Source organism: Patella vulgata, chromosome 3 (genome assembly GCF_932274485.2).
Source record: "Patella vulgata chromosome 3, xgPatVulg1.2, whole genome shotgun sequence".
Lineage (NCBI taxonomy): Eukaryota > Metazoa > Mollusca > Gastropoda > Patellidae > Patella > Patella vulgata.
This window is the reverse complement of record NC_065881.2, coordinates 57,481,828-57,501,539: the sequence shown is the minus strand read 5'-3', so window position 1 is coordinate 57,501,539 and position 19,712 is coordinate 57,481,828. Positions and strand designations below refer to the sequence as shown.

At 36.6% G+C, this 19,712-nt stretch overlaps 2 protein-coding genes across 2 annotated transcripts; both read right to left on the bottom strand.

The window, feature by feature from the left end:
- Positions 1–5,828: 5,828 nt before the first annotated feature.
- LOC126815173 (von Willebrand factor D and EGF domain-containing protein) lies at positions 5,829–11,806 on the bottom strand. Its single transcript, XM_050540730.2, has 8 exons — positions 11,665–11,806; positions 11,138–11,244; positions 10,751–10,909; positions 9,608–9,791; positions 8,987–9,180; positions 7,401–7,628; positions 6,955–7,069; positions 5,829–5,848 (listed from the first exon to the last, which is right to left on the bottom strand). The coding sequence occupies exons 1-8, from the start codon at positions 11,780–11,782 to the stop codon at positions 5,829–5,831; spliced, it is 1,125 nt and encodes a 374-aa protein (XP_050396687.1). The 5' UTR covers positions 11,783–11,806.
- Positions 11,807–12,638: 832 nt separating this feature from the next.
- LOC126815175 (von Willebrand factor D and EGF domain-containing protein-like) lies at positions 12,639–18,576 on the bottom strand. Its single transcript, XM_050540733.1, has 7 exons — positions 18,568–18,576; positions 16,898–16,984; positions 16,024–16,425; positions 15,309–15,385; positions 14,283–14,346; positions 13,604–13,867; positions 12,639–12,791 (listed from the first exon to the last, which is right to left on the bottom strand). The coding sequence occupies exons 1-7, from the start codon at positions 18,574–18,576 to the stop codon at positions 12,639–12,641; spliced, it is 1,056 nt and encodes a 351-aa protein (XP_050396690.1).
- Between the last annotated feature and the right edge of the window lie 1,136 nt (positions 18,577–19,712).

Here is a 19,712-nt window from a genome sequence, read left to right as displayed (position 1 = left end):
AAATAATTTAGGTGCGATCACTCTCCATGAAAATAGTTTTAGTCTCGGTCGATAAGTTTCCTTGCGAGTTAGTATTTTGGAGTTCGGTTGTTTTAGATAGACAAAAATATTTTGAGTTAAAAACAAAAATTAAGACAAAAATATTTTGAGTTAAAAATAAGAATTAAACATACATTATGCAAGAGCTAAATCTGCCTATTGCTGGTCTTTCTTTAAGGAACTGAAATGTTATCTAAATTATTAATTAGACATTAATTAACTTATCCAGACCATATATATCAACTCTCGATGGCATCGCTAGCCTGCGATGTTTATTGGATTAGGTTCCGATTTCCTGTTCGACTTCCATTCATAATTTAATCATGAAATGGATAATCGAGACTACGTTTTTTTATCGGACGGACTTTAGTAATGATGGTCGAGGCTAGGTCGAAAATTCAATCGCGAAAATCTCGTTCATAGTGGATCAATTCGACTGAAATTTTCAGCAAATCGCCTTTACATTATGTACTGTAGTTTCTAACTATTATAGTGAGAACTGTCAGCTCTTTATCTAATCTCCCATAATGTATCTTTATTTCAAAAGATGATACATTCTATTTTTTAGAACTATGCAAAGTCCGAGGATGCACTTATTCTAGGCTATAGTTAGGTTAACAATTTTATTGTTTATTTAACATCTACCCGCCTTGTGGCATGCACAATCGAGGCTCTCCAATGCAGAACCCCAAGGGGTTATCAAGGATTAAAAATCAAATAATTATAAGTTTTTCGCTGTTTCTGTATTTTTACTTGCGAAAGAGTTCACATAGGCCTATTCTTAACCCCGACCAAAAGTTAAAAGTGATAAAATGTGGGCCATTTGTTTGCAGTAATTGGATGGTGGTTTAAATTTTTCATCAAAACATATTAATTAAACGGCATTTGCTGATTTTGTGTTCACTTTTGAACACTAGTCTTAGCCACATTCAAATGTATACACCATAAATGGATTCGGGTTTAAACTTTGCAAAAAAATACAAACAAAAAATACCCCCCCCCCCCCCAAACCCTAGATAGGCCTAATGATTCTGTCTGTTTCTGAATTTTCACTCACAAGAGTTCGCTCTTAAATACCATTCGTACTACAATCAAATGTGCTACTAGGTAATGGTTTAAACTTTTCTATAAATCTGTTATCGCTAATTTAATATTTAATAAAGTGTTTTGACATGAAAGTAAGTGTATTTAGTGACGGACACCTAGCTGCAATATTTTTGTAGCTGTGATAATTCCTATTGACGGCTACAATCGATACACTATTCGAGGCTTTGAGCAAGTAAAATTAGGTTCAATTGCAAAATTTTCAACAAATAATGGTATCATCACAGTTTGTATGGAAATAAGTAATTATGTTACAAATAGTGAAGAGTGGAACACCGAAATCTTAATCTTATCTTACCGAACGGTTTTTCTGTATTTTCGAGTGACATATATCAAGTGATTCTGGTTCGGCGGCAATTTTAAAATGAACAGAAGTTTCGCATAGCGGATGGGTTTAACTAAATCATATAATTATACGGCAAGGGTTTCACCTTTATTTCAATGGGAATTGGTTTATTATAGTTAAGCTATAATGTACAGTACAGTTTGGGGTCAGTGTAATTGGAAATAAGGGAGTTATAGGCCAGTAACTTTTTTTGTAGTCAAATGACTACAAAACTTGCTGAAAGGAAGGCCTTAGGATGGTCCACAGCTGTGGCTGGAGCAAGAGGGAAGTCATCAGTAGTGGAACCATTTCTATCGGACACCCAGAACCCCAGGTCCTCAACGTACGGATTCGTAAAATATTTATCTGAATGATATAGACTTAAGCCTGATTATAGGAGGATGAAAATACGAATATAGTTTACCATCAGGAAACCAATAGAAAGAAACATTGAAATACATACGCCTATGAAGTGTTGTATTATATTTCAACAAAAGTAAACCTAACAACGAAAAATCACCCCTTGCGGAATAGTAGATTGTGCTGATCTCTCGACCCTCGACAGTTATAGGACAATGTATACTATAGCCTATAGTTCATTCTATTCTAGCATCTAGCCGTTGTGAATCACAGCGACATTCACTGTCATGTTAATCTGCAAACCAACGATTGGTTATTGTTATTTATTCCATTTCAGCCACACCAAGAGAGAGAGAGAGCGAGAGAGATGGGGGTTTTCGTCCACTCGACACAAACTAATTTCGGGACTAACACATGGTTCAATTTTATTTCAATAATTCGCGTAGGGGGTCTTTAGCAGTGGGAGGAAACCGGAGGACCCAGAGAAAAACCACGACATTGGACAGGCAACCCTACTCCTTGTCACGTACAACCGGGGAATCGAATGACAAACCTTACGATACAACGCGCACGTGGTAACCATTCGCCCCCACCAGCCACACCCAAATGAACATGCATAATACGACTATCAGCATATACATGCACGGACAAGTAGTCTATTTTAAACCGGACCCCTCTGACCGAGTCCATGGCCATCTCTGCCAACAATGGTTGGATTTTCATAATCTGAAGTTCATTCTGGGGTTTTAACATCATGCCGACCCCATCTATGATACACTTAAAGCAAATGGAAGTAGTTTTCATTGAATTCCGGTGGAGAATACCAGTTTCCGGTGCCTCGTGTCCCAGCCTACCACTTTTTGTGGCTTTTGAAGCATGGTAAAATGATTCATGTTGTCACTTTTGAGTGACTGGAATGTTCTGTCTAGAATCTCATGACAGAACATTCCAGTCACTCAGTTTGTAACAAGTAAATAAGTTTAATATCAAACAGAAAAAGAAGTCACCAGAAACGAAACAAAAAGATCCTATCTTGAAAATAAATACAATGCAGTTCACTACATCAGTTATTCATTATCCTCGTCCTCCTGCTCACCCATGATCATATTGGTACGGTCCCTACCAAAGCACGTGCAGGGAGATGTATAAGGCAGGCCATTTTTGCGGCAACTTCATCGCCCCGTGCAGCCTGTTTTACAACGAGGGGCAGGCAGATCAAGATTTGGCACAGGAACATAAATGCATTTGTCGAACTGCCAGCCGCTTTCGTTAAAGCAGGAAGGTTCAGGGATCTGGTTAGGTACGACTTCGTTCCTGTGATATGGGGCAACTATGAAGCACGAGCCGGTGTACGCATCTCTCCCTCCCAAGTTTTCTAAACTGAACAATTGCCATCTTAGTGCTGGTAGGTTTAATGGAACATATGAAGAATAGACTTGGCAGCCAAATCTCTCCAATTCCTTGACCTGAGAAGGCAAGTCACCATTAACCAGCTAAGTTGAGATGACATTCTCTAAGCTCCTTGAAATAGATGGTAACAGGGCCATCGCCATCAAGCTTCCTGTATGCACTAACCCGTGTTTTCTTTGTGGTGCCCACAAATTTACCTCTCCAGTCAGCACCAGAGAAGCAGTTGTACAAAGGCATGTATGTTCATGTGCAGAATCTTACTCTGCCTGACCCCCGTGCTTTAACTGAACTAACAGAAAGTGGTTGTAAAACAGGTTGCACGGGGCGGTGCAGTTTCCGGAATAATGGTCGACCTTGTGCAAGGGTTTTGATAGGGGGCGTACCAATATGATTATGATCAGGGATGTGCAAGGGGACGAGGATGATACATCGCTGATGTAGTGGACTGCGTTGTATTTATTTCCAAGATAGGAATTTCGTTGTTTTCGTTTCTGGCGACTTCTGATTTGTTATGATTTCTTTTTGTTTTTGATATCAAATTGATTTACTTGTCACAAACGTCAGATTTGTCTTGAATCTCATGACAGAACATTCCAATGACCCAAAATTGACTGCATGAAACATTTATCATGCTTCGGAAGCCACAAAAAGTGGCACTGCATTACTCTAAGCTGAAATCGAGCCGAGTTTGACACCGGAAATTGGTATTTCCAACCGGAAGTCACTAAAAACTACTTCCATTTGCTTTAAGTATATCATAGATGGGGTCGGCATGATGAAAAAAACCCCAGCCAGAATGAACTTCAGATCATGAAAATCCAAAGATTATTGGCTGAAATCAACTGGTATTTCCCACCGGAAATTGGTATTATCTACCGGAAGTCAATGGAAACTACTTCCATTCCCTTTAAGTCTATTATAGATGGTGTCGGCATGATGAAAAAAAACAACAAAAAACAGAATGAACTTCAGATCATGAAAATCCAAAGATTATTGGCTGAAATCAAACCGAGTTTGACACCGTAAATTGGTATTCCTCACCGGAAGTCAATGAAAACTACTTCCAATCGCTTGTATCATAGATGGCGTCCACGTGATGAAAAAACACGAGACTGAACTTCAGATCATGAAGATTCAACCATTTTTGGCGGAGATAGCCAGGTCCCCCTTCAGAGGGATCCAGATTTCAAAAAAGCCCCCCCCCCCCCGAGGGGTCAAGGGGTCGGAAAATTTGAACTCCGACATTTTTGGATAGCTTTGTCCCTAATCAACGCAAAACAAAAAAAAAATCAATTTAGCATACAAATCCTACGGGAGCTGTTTTGATGACATGCCATACCACACTATTTAACCTTTCTTCATCAACTGCATGGGCTAATGAAGACGGACACCCGCCATTCATATTGTGCTGCGAGCAAAATTTTGATCGACAGCGGTGTTTCGGTCTATTTTTCGTCGAATTCCATCGGTCATCAGGATATCTGTTTTTCACACCTTTGAACTAATGACACGTTTGTTGCGAGGTCCCCCGTCTGCACCATAGACAAAATGAAACTAAGCATATGATTTCTTCTTTGGTTTACTGGAATGCATTATCTGACAAATAGTATAAACAAAGAACAACCAGATGTACTTTTAGCCAGATCGTGACACAAGAACGTGTATAATGCCACTTAATCTTAAACGTACGTGTGTCACCAACTGGTTTTAAATTTCGTTGGCTATTTGAAGACGACAACACTTGGTGACCCTGGATCACGGTCACATACAGAGCCACTAGCTCAATATCATTAAAGAACTCAACAAAACACGTAATTTCTTTTATTCATAACATTTTAATCACAACCATTATAATCTTCTCACAACCTCTCTGATTCCAATCCCTTGAAATCAGGGTTATCGTAAAATACTTTTTTATTCGATCCCAAATCATAAGAACCCGTTTCAGTTTTCTTGGTGTTAGCAGCACCTCTGAAATGGAATTTAAGAAACTATTTATCCCTGCCAGAAACACTACGTGTATTAAAACTATTTATCCCTGCCAGCGCTACCACCACCAATTCTTAAACCCCTAGGTTGCAGTGGCAGGGTGATTTGAATTTTACCCTCCATTTAAACTGTTTTAAAAATCCGCTATTTATGGTTTTCAATACTGGTCTCGCCACTATATTCAGATGGCTGCAATATTACTTGTTGTTACATGCCTAATGAAGAAATATTATTTATTTCGTCTGGTCGTTGGAAAATGTATATTTTCAGATAAAAATAATTTCAAATGATGGAGATGAGGGTGAACATACATCTTCAATGATATTTTGTTTTCAGATAACGGCAATATTTATAAATATTAAGAAACACTACGTGTATTAAAACTTATTTCTGATGGATAACGGTACTTGTAATGTAAATTAACATTCTACACGACAGTCTAACACTTAGACCTACCTTTGTTTACAGATAACGATAAAACTAATAATCAGTATAAACCCTAATACACCACAGGCAGCAGCAAGAGCTATAACTTCAGTAGGTACAGCATCATCATCACCCGTTGAGGGTGATTTTAATCTCTGCGCCACACAAACAGGATCTATGGAAGAAACAATGAAACTATATATTAAAGGCACACTATGTAAGATTTAGATAAAGAGCTGACCATTCTTGTTATAATAGCTCAAAAATAGATAATGTAAAATGAAAATATTGAAAATTTCATTCAAATTACTTCATTCTGAGCCAAGTTATCACTGTTTGTAGTTTTGACAAGATGTGTGCATTGTGGTAACCAGGGCACTGGTACATTTTTAAATTAAATTTTTAAATGGCGAAACGTTCTAATCTAGTTAAAATCTCTAGAATCCGATGCCATCGGGGGTTGATTATGGTCTTGTTTTGTTAATAAATGTCTAATTAATAGTTTATATAACATTTCAAGCCTAAGGGAAGACATGCAATAGGCAGATTTAGCTCTTGCATAATGTATGTTTAATATTCAACAGAGAGCTGTCTATATAAAACAGTTGTTTTCAATCAAAGTTTAAAGGGCCAACCTCGATTATATTTTGGAGAATAATACTGCTCAATTTTGTGTTAAAGGCCCTTAAAATCCCCTACCTTTGGTCCGAGCAACTAACTCAATATACGTTTTCAAACAACTTTTACCGTCAATCATCATCTGAGAATGGAGACCGGGGTCCCAAACTGTATTATACGGTATAGGTGAAATTTACTTTCCGTTATCACGTACAATACGTGGGCCATGCACTGTATAGACCTCTAAAGGAAGGCAATAGATTATCAGGTCACCCTACGAAAAAATTGACCCGAAATCTTAAAAGGGTTACGTGTGCCGATAAGCGGCTTTGACGTTCACGTCCAAACGACTCAATATTTTGAGCTGAAATTTTGCGACACGGTAAATACATCGTTCCTCTATATTTTGCCGCTTAAATTTCCTACGTACACGGACTTTTATTTCTGAGACTGTTAAAATCGGGATTGTTCCTTTAAAGAGGGCTCTAAAATCCAATGGTTTTAAAGAGTGTGTACTAACAAAATAGTAGTTTAAGAACACTCGCCAAACGTGGGTAGAAGATAAAAGAGGACCAGAGTAGAACATACAATAGTATACCTGTATCAGAGGATCAGAGTATAGAAAATATAATAGTATACCTGTATTAGAGGACCACAGTAAACGCACAATAGTATACATGTACCTGTATTAGAGGACCACAGCAGTTGAGATTTACCGGGATCACATATCTGACATTTTTGTGTAGGATTAAGTTGTCCAGCTGCTTGACATACTCCATCAATATAACAAATCTCTTTCTATAATATAAACAAGAACAATATAAAATGCCGTTTAAATTTTAGTTGTTTAAGAAGTATTACTTATAGCTCAAGGATTCGATTCCGAGTTCGTAACTGGCAAGTAGTAGGGTCCCCTGGCTAACACCGTAGATGTTCTCAAGGTACTTTTAAAGACTCCTGCGTGTAAGCGAATTATTAAAATATATTACAGTTATGTTATTCCTGAAATGACCAAATTAGTGTGAAGCGGGCGTTAAATTAAACCACCCCGCCCCTCTCTGAAAAATGAACACTGAAGTTAAACCCCATCTCATTTCATTTCATTCCAGACTGAAAAATAATTATTTACCTTGCGATTACAGTGGGCGTTTTGTACATCCTCAATAAAACACTCAAAACACTTGGAATCATGTACTAGATGTAGATAACGAACATCACTAACTGTATGACCATCATTACTTATACCTATATAAGCACTAGATGCTGGGTAAGGTAAAGGACACCCAATCTGGTATGTACTAATAAAATTAGCTTTCATTGTAGAAGATGCACCCCGTACTTCAATTTTATCTGTGACCTACAATAATAATGACACACGACAAAACCTGTAATCATTTATTCGCATGACTAACTTATAAATGAACTCTCCAGACTATTGGATGGCGCAGATGTAAACGGATTGAAATACGATCGCAATTTAATGATTTAATTCAAACATGGAGAAGAGAGACCGAGTCTCGAATAACAAATAACGTTGCTACGATAATAAACTATGTATGTATAAAACATCAAACAGTGATAACGTCGCCCAGAATAAAGTAATTTGAATGAAATTTTCAATATACAGTATATACAAAAATATAAAAGTTTTTGAAACAAGAACTACATTATTTGTTGATTACTAGCACCTTCGCTTATTTTATTAAGCGCTTCAGGTTGTTCTTTTTTCAAAAACTTTTATATTTTTGTGTATTTAATACCTAAGAGTAGTTATCAATTTTGAATTATATATTTCGGAACTATTACAGCAAGAACGGCCAACTCTAAATGTTACATAATGCATCTTTAATTAAGAATCAGAGCTTAAACTGTTTAAAGTTATGACATACCCATCATTTAGGGGCCCCATAATCCCAGAAATAATCGTCAGTATCATCTTTAACATAGATCACAATAACGTGTTAAATTGAGTTGGTCTAATGTGTTATTTCGAAATGTGATGGAATAAGATCAATACAATGAGAGTTTCGTTCCGGTACATTAATCGGAACTAGATTTGTTTACTTATTTCTTTTTCATTTTTGGTTTAAACTGTCGACCGTTGAACATAAATTCTGTTATATTTTCAAATTGGTTCTGTCTATGGAACCGGAATTTAAAATACACAAAACACAATAAATTTAACGTTTACCCAAACCAAAGAGGTCTCATCATTCTAATAAACTGGGGGGAAATCTGAAAAACGGTCACTGACATCTTTCTATGTTCTGCACATTATGGTACACATTATCGTGCACAAACCTTAGTGATTTGCGAACACACATTATGTTGGTAAACATTGAAAGATTAATTATACAGATGTAACTCTTTAGTGGTTAGACCGATAAATTATTTATTTGTCCCAGGTAAGTAATGTTTGTTTATGTGTCAATTAAGTAATTGGTCGCCATAATTAGCGAGGTTTTATTTAATTATCAATATTAGCGAGATGTTCTGATAATATTATATGTATATAAATCAATTTCCTATCTATATATTCGGTACGAACGAACAAATTGTATACACTGCACATTGTGCTTGATAACAACTATATATTCGGTACGAACTAACAAATTGTATACACATTGTACTTGATAACAATAAGTTAAAATTTACACTTAGCTTGCTTTTGAAAAGAAGACAGTCCCAATCTGGTGCAGTATTTTTTACACTTACCACGACTGGCTGATAATGACAAGACAAATCAGCAGATTCCACAAAGTTAATTCCCATTATATCAACTTCAGAACAGTTCCTAGTATTTATATCACATGGTTCGTTGTCTGGAGATATTGGAATAATTTCTGGTTTGGTAGATTTTCCCACTTCACACATTGCACCAGTGAACCCATCATCACAAACACAAACTCCTGTAAGTTACGACGAAAAGACAATAAGCTCTTAATACAAGAAAACTACAAATCAGATGACAAGTGCGTAAACATCAAAGAATGAATAACCTCCTAAAGTAGAAAACACGTTGAATTGCATGTAACCAAGAGTGATATCGGTCATATCGCAGCGCTAATCGGTATACTCCAGGTAGCTATATTTTTGTATAGCGCTACTCATCTTCTTGTTCTTCTTCTTGGAGAGCGATGCTCTTCGAAATAAGCCCAATTCAAGTACGAACCACACGAAACTTAGCATGCGTGTTCCTTGGACAACTGCGCGTCGATTGGCAGACTTTTATTATTTTTGATAACACGTAACATTCCAATACTCGGTTCCATGGTCAATGTTACGCTCTCTCTTGTTATTTGAAATATTTAATTAGAAAAAAAATTGGTATAATACCCGCTTCGCAATGGCCATTTTGTCCACATTTTTCAGGACATAAAGTAGTTAGTATTTTCTGTGTTGGTGTAGTTTCATTCAGGTTAGGCCTGGTATATTGGTCCGCATCAGCTTTAGCTACAGCCACACACTGGTTTACAATATCATCTATATGTGACGTAGCAAAGCCTTCATCACCAGTTGCCTAAAAATATTACAAAAACGCATTTCTTTATAAAAGTAATTTAGTTTACCGAAATATTTACATGTTTCCAGTTCAAACGTTAACGGGCAGTGTAATGGATTTCATGTTCGACATCCCCAGTGCCGGCCAGTGGTCTCATTCCGTTCTACTCCATTATAGTGTAACAAAATGAGACCGCTGGGGATACCGAGGATGAATGGATTTATGGCATACCTTAAAGGGCTAATCCCGATATTTTTTGGAGAATAAAACTGCTTAATTTTGTGTTAAAATCCTTTAAATTCCTCTAGCCAAGAGCCGAGAAACTAACTCAATATTTGTGATACGTTTTCGAACAACTTAAACCCGTCAGTCTTCATCTGGAAATGGAGACTGGTGTCCTAAGCTGTATTATGCGGTATCTGCATAAAACTAGACTTTTATTTTATAATAATAATGTGTAGATAAAATTTACCTTTCTTCGTCAAGTACAGCACATGGGTCATTCACTATATAGACCTCTAAAGGAACGGGGGTCGGTTATCAGGTCACCCAACGAAAAAACTGACCCGAAATCTTAAAAGGGTTACGTGTACGGATAAGCAGTTTTGACGTTCACGTCCAAACGACTCAATATTTTGAGCTGGAATTTTGAGAGAAGTTAAATACACCATTCTTCTATATTTTGGCGCTTAAATTTCATACGTACTTCGACTTTTATTTTTGAGACTCTTTTGAAATCGGGATAGTCCCTTTAAAGAAAGAAAGTCAACCGAATAATACGAGCACTACTTAAAGGCCGAGGTTCCCAAATGGTGTGCTTTCGTGGAAACACATTTGGTATACAACTGCACGAGATGTTGTGACCCAGTCTTCTTGTTTCGTTTCTTGAGGCCTCCATTTAAAAAATGGGCGGCGAAGAAGACCCGAGATTATGCAAGCTATTATTATGCATTTAGTAGAATCGGTTTACAACTTACGTGTAGATCATAGATACAGTTAACAATATTCTGGGTATAGTTAGTGATTTGGGTAATATTTTCACATGATGACACAGCTGTACTGTTGCTTAGATATTCATTACATATTTCTTCAGCTTCTTCCTCTGTTAATGTCATGTTGGTTCCAATCTCTGGGACCTAAATTACACCAATACAATGCTCATATTTGAATATTGGCTGTTATTGTTTACTGTTTGTGTGGATTCTCCATTTGTCATAACATGTGATGATCATCACTAAGACTCTCTTTGAAATATAAGGTTACGTTTAGACTATTGGTGACCAGCCAATTGCGTAATTCGTCACTGTGCTTATACAAGGCTAAAGTCAAAACGATTTGTAGAAATTACTATTATTATGACTTACTAAGGTAGTTGTTGTGTCTGGTAAAGCTCTTCTACGTCTGCCAGTTATTGGTCTATCAACATGTGGTAATTGGGCTTGTTTAACAATATATTCTGTTATATCATATTCTAAAAGAACAAAGAGCAAATTTCAGTTAAGATCATTCTACAAAATTGATGTAATGTTCTAAGAGGATTCAAACAAACTTTGCCGGGGAACAATAACCGGGTCTTCAATAAGCGAGATCATCAACGACATTATCTCTTACTGCCAGAACCACACGTCGCAACCGCCACTTTTTTCAAAATACGCAATACTCACGCGATGGATAGTACCGCTGTCGTGGATTAAATTATCGCTAAATAACAATCACCAAGACGTGCATTGGATTTGGGGCAGGGGATGGGGAAACCAATAGAGCGGTAACCCCTAAGAAAATTCGAACACGCATATATCTATCTAGAACTAAAATTAGCTAGTACTTTCTTGTCTTTTTTTCATGTTCTCATTTACATTCAACAGACCAAAAAAGTATATTTTATACTCACTGTCTTCATGGTCACATCTGAATATATCCATGTTTGTGGTACAGTATTGGTCATAACCTATCACACAGCTACAGTACATAGCTCCGTTTGATTGCGTTATGGAATCTGTTATAGCCATCACACCAGTAAATATAGTTACACTTGATCTGTAATTTGCCACGAATACTCATACAAGCTTTATAAATCACATGATTTATGGTTTTCGTGAACAATCTCAATACATAACATCACGGACCAAAAGAAATTCCCCAATTCGCAATTAAAAGAGCTAACCTTTTTATCTTTGAGTAACTAACGGGTGTCAATACAGTGAGAAAGGTCCTTTGAAACATTAAAACTTTAGAGCTCGTTTCTACTTTTTTCGAAGAAATACAAACGATTAATACACAGAGACATGTTTCTTTACCAAACGATATAATTGTAGATTGTGGAAGGTAAAGCATGAACATTGACTGATCCGCCAACAATTGAGTGACACGAATCAACTGATAAAATTCTATATGTGGAATGAAAGTATAGCTACCTCCAAGTTGAGAGGAATTTTAGTATATCTCTACTAGAAGTATACACATGACCAGATATATCTGTTAGATCATCACGTTTATTTCTGTTATATACGCCACATAACCCTAGAATAAAAATATAAAGTTAGAATGTAATACAGATTTAATCATACAGATTATTAGTGTATATTTAAAGGTATATTATTCCTTTGAGATCTGAGGTTCTAAATACAAAACAATCGATAAGAAGACACATCGAATCATCAGGAACAATACAATTGCTGCCCATGACAATCAACTTTATTAGCACTTTCTATTGCATGAACCAGGGTTCATGTTGACATGAAGCAAGAACTAAACGAAATAATATATTTTCAGCTAAATTGAAACCGAAAGGCATCCAAATAGATGACGAATACTCAGCAGTGAATTTAGTCAATCGGATTAAAACAGAACTTGATTGAACTGAATTCACACAATAATATGTAGAAATCTCATAATACGGAATATAAGATTGTTACCTTCAGTCTGTTTATAATCCATAGAAGAAGCCGTAATCCATATATTGATAAATGAGAGATAACTAGATTGTACTGTAATGTAGGTTCCTGTTGGTAATAGCACCTACACGTAGAAATAGGAGAAACGTATAAAATAGTTAACGAGCAGAACGGCCATCGGGCCACATGTCTCTAATTGAAGAAAGACTTACAATGCATTGGTATAATCTAAACCAAAATAGTGAAATTGTTTTCTATAAGTCTAGAGCTATTATTCAGTGATATTTGGACATCAATGTGATCTTTTGAGTAGCAAGACTATGGCTTGACACTAAGTATTGCTACCAAATTGGTGTTCCTTTTAAATGAAGAAGTTTGATGAGTAAAATGCATGCCAAATAATCATACACATTTATTAAATGAATGAAATGAAATGGGGTTTAACGACCTACTGTTCTGCTTCGAACCGGGCTAATGAAGACGGGCATACGCCATATAGTGTGCTATGAGGGAAATTTTGACCGGACAGCGGCTCTACGACCTACGCTTATATCGAATTCCAACTGTCAATGGATCTTTTACGGGCACGCCAATGTGTACACGGGACCTCGGTTTTTCGTCCCATCCGAACGACTAGACAGCTGTCCTTGTCAGGCCCTCCGTCCTGCATCATTGACATTTTTTAAAAATAAGTTGTTTGTACGTTTGGATAGAAAACAGGCCAAAGTGCTTTCCGTTTCCCTCCCACTCCTGCCAATTTCCTCTATGATATTTTAATTGATGAGGCGCTTGACTGTTTTTCCCAATTAATGCTATTGTAATGACGTAATTATTAACACATCTAGAAAAGGGAAAATGTCATCATTGGTATTATGTCCCCTTAGATGTATGTAGCCCTTTGACTTTGTTAATATGTGATTGCACTGAAGTTAAAACCTCGTATTTTTGTCCACAACCAAGTCGTCTGATACGCGTTCCAGGTGTCAGTTGGCCATTTTTAAACATCTTGATGGTGATAGGATTGGCTGTATTATGATGGCGACCACGTCCTCTATCATGATGCTTTTGGTATAAGCTGGATGATCCACTTGCACATCCGGTTAATGTTATGACGTCATCACCAGACCTGACGGCTACTCCACAGTTGCATGATGGTCCGGTAGGTCTTCTTGAACTACAGGGTTTATAATATGCTCGAACCTTGGAAATAAAACAATTCATTTATTTGGGTTTTTTGTAGATGCACTGTAATTAGCAATCAAAAAGTAATTGTTCTGAATATTTTACTAGTAATCAGTGACGCAGCAGTTTGATGATGAGAGAATTCGATTCATGGACACAAAATATCATTTCCCGAATTTAAAGTTTTCTTTAGTGGGTAAACATATTTGTTTGACCCAAGGAATGCAACCCTTGGAGGTATATTATAAACTACATTCATGACGACAAACAACCAACCAACACTTGTTGGCTGTTGCGAACGGCTCAGTACAACTCCGTCATTTTTGTTCAAATCGCACTGGTTGTTCGAAGAGCAAACACAACTTCCAGGTCTATACATAGATACTACGAGAATAATAATTGTACGTTATAATAATTCGCTTGTGACACTTACCTCATAAGGTAAAGTTTTATGTCGGTACATTATATATTCACCTGTCTGGAAATTATTATAATGCCTGAAAATAAGATGGAGAAAATACATACAAGATTATGTAGCCAAGTATCTCGTTAGATTCCACAAACGCTTTTATTCTTCGGATAAATTCTGCCTTTTACTTCTGGAGGTCATGATAATATAAAAGCAACGAACCGGTATTGCCCTCTCATATATATAAATTGCAATTTTCTGATACCCCTCAGTAGAATATATTTTCTGATATCTGTCAGTGGTTAAAATTTCGGAACATCGGTAAACAGGCGTTTCTCTTACCCAGTGGCGGCGCCACTATAAACCTACTATAAACAATAACATGTGAACCACATGAGAAGTGCTTTTTACGATCCCCAGAGTTTTTGGGTATAGGTTCAACGCGGCGAGAATATGTATTCATCTGAGTGATACACTCACTCCGTTCGTTTGACACCTCCCTCTCTGTTCGGATAAGCTGGTGATTTGGCGACGAACAGTATCTGGTCAGCTCTATTTATCTCGACGACAACCAGTGTCTGAAATACTGTCAGGCTGCATTTCCGGCAGTCTATTTCTTTTTCAAAATATCGTGGCAAAAATATTCATTCACTTTGATTCACTCACTCCGATCGTTTGACACTTTCCTCTCTGGTCGGATAAACTAGTGATTTGGCGACAGGCGGTATCTGGTAAGCTCTGTGCCTGAAATACTGCCAGACTGCATTTCCGGCAGTCTACTTACCCCCCGTAAGGACTCCCTACTTTGGCGCTCGTGAGTGGGGTTTCGTTGAGGTCCGTTCATTTGACGCTTTATCTCAACGATCAGTGCCTGAAATACTGCCAGGCTGCATTTCCGGCAGCCTGTTTTTCAAATATTTCTGGGGGGAGGTCTCCTACCACTAGTTGAAGCTCGTGCCTTTGCCCCCTTAATCTTGGACTTCGCCCCAGCTTTGCCCTTCCAAGTAACGGCGGTTACCGTTAACAGTATTTGAGCTAATGGTTACTTACAGACCATCGAATGATGTAATATGTGGATCATTTACAGATGCACAGGTAGCTTTATAGTCCCGATTGTATATCTGTACCTGTTTAAATACATAAAACAAACCAAACATATAGTCCTTCTAAAAAACCTGACGTCACTTCTCTTAGTGCAGATGGTTGGGCGACCGAATGGTTAACGCGTGCGCATTGGATCAGAAAGTCTGTTATTGACTCAAGTGGCGTTGTTTCGATTCACCGCTTGTACGTGACAAGGAGTAGGATCGCCAGTCCAACCTCGTGGACTTTCTTCGGGGCCTTCAGTTTCCTCCCAACCTCGTGCTCAGGCGAATTATTGAAATAAAATTGTGCAATATGTTAGTTCCGAAATGACATAGTTTATATTGAGTGGGCGTTAAACCCCAAACCTCTCTCTATCTCTTTCTCTCTCTCTGACTCTTCGCACAGATAACAACTTAATATGTTGTAGTTTTATATAACCCATTAAACAAACTAATTGAGGGACATGAATTGATTTCAAAGCCATAAAGCGGATTATGACTTTAAATTATAATATAAATTGATCATAAAGTCATATTTTGGATAATGATTGTAAAAATATCATATACATTGATAAAGTTATAAAACGGATTACAATTGTAAAATATCATATACTTGATTAAAAATTGATTTCAAAGTCATAAAATGGATTATAATTGTAAAATATAAATAGATGATATACCTTCACTTTTCCAATGTCATGAGTTTCTGTTTTGTGGATTATACTTCCAGTTATTACAGCTACTACATGAACATATCGATACATGTCTTTATCATACAGACCATCGACTGTCGCTTTAACAGGTATCTGTATCATACTCTCCCAGTTGCCAACAGTCACAGAGGAGCCACAGAACGGTTTGGTATATCCTAGCGATGGTTTCCAGCCAATAACCAACTGAGGGAAGACTATATTTTCAGAACATCTGCATTCTTTGTTAGCGGTGATGGTGGCGACGAGTTGGACGTGGCATTGTCCCTTGTTGCCGGTTGGACAGAGTAGCTGTGGTGGAACGTTAGTCTTTATGTCAATATGTTCTGCCTTTTGTCCTTCTATCAATTTGACTGTGGTTGTGGTTTTCAACTGAATAAAAAAATAACATTCAACTTTAATAAATTGCTTTGAAATTTTACGAGCAAAACCTCTTTCATCTTGGGCAGAATGAAGTGTTGTTTTAACTTCAATTAAACTTCTATTTCGAAATATTAAGTGGAAGTCAGTTTTGTTTACTAATTTTGATTTTGTTCTTGGGTTAAACTGTCGACCGTTGAACACGAAGACAGACATGCCTTAATTTTAAATGAAGACCAATATCGAGATTTTATGTGGAGGTAAGTTTGTTTCCTATAATTTTTTCAGTTTTGTTTTTACATGTAGATTAAACTGTCGACTGTTGAACACAGACAACGATATAGACAACTATTCACTTCGAAAAATACCGATCATACTTGAACCCTTGCCGAGGTGAAGAACGAATTCAATATATTGAGAAATGAAGTAGACCATTCATAATATTAGATGAATTTAATACACATCCACAAAACAAGCTCCATACCTCAATCACAGCAACAAACACATTGCTTTTGTTAACCTCCGACCATCTACCGTTAGGTAAATATCTGGCTGTTACTGTACAGTATGCCTGAAACACAAACACTATCAATGAAATAGAAAAGACAACATTCCAAAGTACACTCTAATTTGAATTATTGTTAATTATTTTACAATCACTTTTGATGATGTATAAATGATAATGTTTTAATTGTCGGCGATATAACAATAACTCGAGATAAGTTATGTTCTCGAAGTAACCCTGTTCGAGATAAATTAAACAATTAGCTGCCTTAGATAGAAAATATGCTGACCGCGAGATAAACCAGGTTCTCTATACACAGGGCAACATTTTTTATATCCCTTCCAAACAAACTGAATATTGATCAAAACCATCACATTCTGGGAAGAATTTATTTACATCTATTATGAAAAATAATCTGTTTTACCTTTTTGCCCAAGATATTTTCATCAATATCTTTTGCTGACAAACGATTTTCAAATGTATTACTGATAAATGATTTTTGATAGTTCTTGGTTTTATCTAAGATCGTATAGGAGTATTTTAACTGTATACTGGATGATGAGATGGTAGCTTGCACTTTACAGGATAAATAGGCTTCTCCTTTCTCGTCTACAATCGGTGTTAAAGTAACCGAACCGCTGATTGTTGGTATACCCAATGTCGGCGTTGGAGTAGTGGTTGGTGTGGTTGTCGGTTTTGGAGTTGTGGTTGTTGGTTTTGGCCTGGTGGTTGTTGGTTTTGGAGTGGTTGTTGGTTTTGGAGTGGTGGTTGTTGGTTTTGGAGTGGTTGTAGTGGGCTTTGGAGTGGTTGTTGTGGGTTTTTGAGTAGTGGTTGCTGGTTTTGGAGTACTTGTTGTTGGTTTTGGAGTCGTTTGATCTGGAAAACAAATTATAAGCATTATCAGTATAATAGCAGCAAAGCACTACTACAGGAATATACATACTCATATCATCGATTACAACCGTATTAGTGAAATTATGAATTATTCCCTAAGAATCCTTTATGGCGTATACATGTTAGTATGGGTATTAATGGTTTCGTTCAGCAGAATTTCTTCATACACGCACCTATACTAATACAGCCAGCTGGACAAAATCCATTTGGTGTTGTTGCCTTTTGTGTACTTTTTGTCGGAGCCACAGTGGTTGTTGGGGATCTTGTTGTTGTCGGGATTGGTGTTGTTGTCGGAATGGTAGGTGTTGTAGCTGAAATCAATAGATTTGAAATAACATACACTTAAAAAAGACACCCGGCGAGTTTCCTTCATATTTCATTTTACAAAAAGTCCACAGTATTACAATCAATGATAAAGTAAAATTACCCTTTTAATATTTTCTGACCTCAATATTTTTTTACTTTTGCATTCTATCTCATTAGGTAACAATAAATGAGTATACTTACGTTTTTGACAATTCACTAATCCAAAGTCTATTAATATATCTACTGTCAAATGCCAAATATGGAAAGACTGTATTATGCAGTTCATGGAATGGACATCTTTGCTAGCAGAGAAAGAATGGCCGATATACAGAGTACCGGTATATGTTGTGGTTATATCCAGGTGACTAACATAATGACTAACGGAAGTGACGTATTTATCGTTAAGGTAGAGTTGTAAATATCCAGTTGGAGTCCATGAAATAAGAAACTTGTGCCATTGTTTCAAACCAACGCGGTTATTAGGAATGGTAGCATACCAACTTTTAGTAATTGTTGTAACCACCACCTGAACAAAACGAATAACACAGCTAGAGAATAAGTAAAGTTTATAATTTTATTAATATTAATAAGAATGTAAAGAGTAGGGGTCTTAGGGCCAAAATTTTGCCAAGGGTTCAAAGATTTATCCAAGCAATAATTTAGCAATGAAATTTATATAGATTTAAAAAATTCTAAAAGTTCAATAATTTCGGGCAAACCTGAATTTGTCCAAATCTGTAAACAACAGCTACTCCTGGTTTATTCGGATCTTCACCCCCTGTAGTCATAATTACTGTATTTTCTATTAATTCGAAAAATTTGATTTCGAATTCAAAAGTAAGTCCTTGTGAACAGAGTGCCAAATTTCCAGTACACGACTTTGATAGCTCAAAAACTTCCAGATATTGTTGACTTGTAGTCAAATAAACACCTTCTTTATCTGACGTCAGATTACCTTTAATTTCTATCTGCAAAATAAACGTAGGATCGGAATTTTATGCTATTTTGACGTTATTTGATGTAAATCAGTTTATATACATTCATATTTCATTTTTATATGCGTTACGACCCATTTGTGTCCACTTCTAAGTGTCAAAGAATAGAAATTTGTTTACAAGACATGCACCAGAAGGTTTTACTATAATTATACCATTGACTTTACCTCTAAATTGTGATTAATTAATTTATTAGATGTTATCGATGCAAAAGTCCACTCATATTCAGTAATACCAGAAATCTCCGTTGTTGTTTGCTCTATTCTAGCAGTAGTCGGCATTGGTGTGGTCGGGACTGAAAATGAAAAAAAAACCACGCGTCGTTTTGTTTCACCTGCAAGACCAACTAAACATCCAATGCATATAAATAAAACAATGGTCGATAATTGTAGCCACATTATGCAAGCAAAGCATATCTTGGAGACCACTGGCAATACATATTTTGTTCAATATCCCATTAATTTTCTCCAACAGAACTTAGCAATCGATATTATCTAAATCAGACACGTGTGAATTATTTTAATTCGTATTAGAACAGCCAACATAAAAATACTGTACTTTATTTAAAAGTATTTTCGGGATTTCATAACAATAGGGCG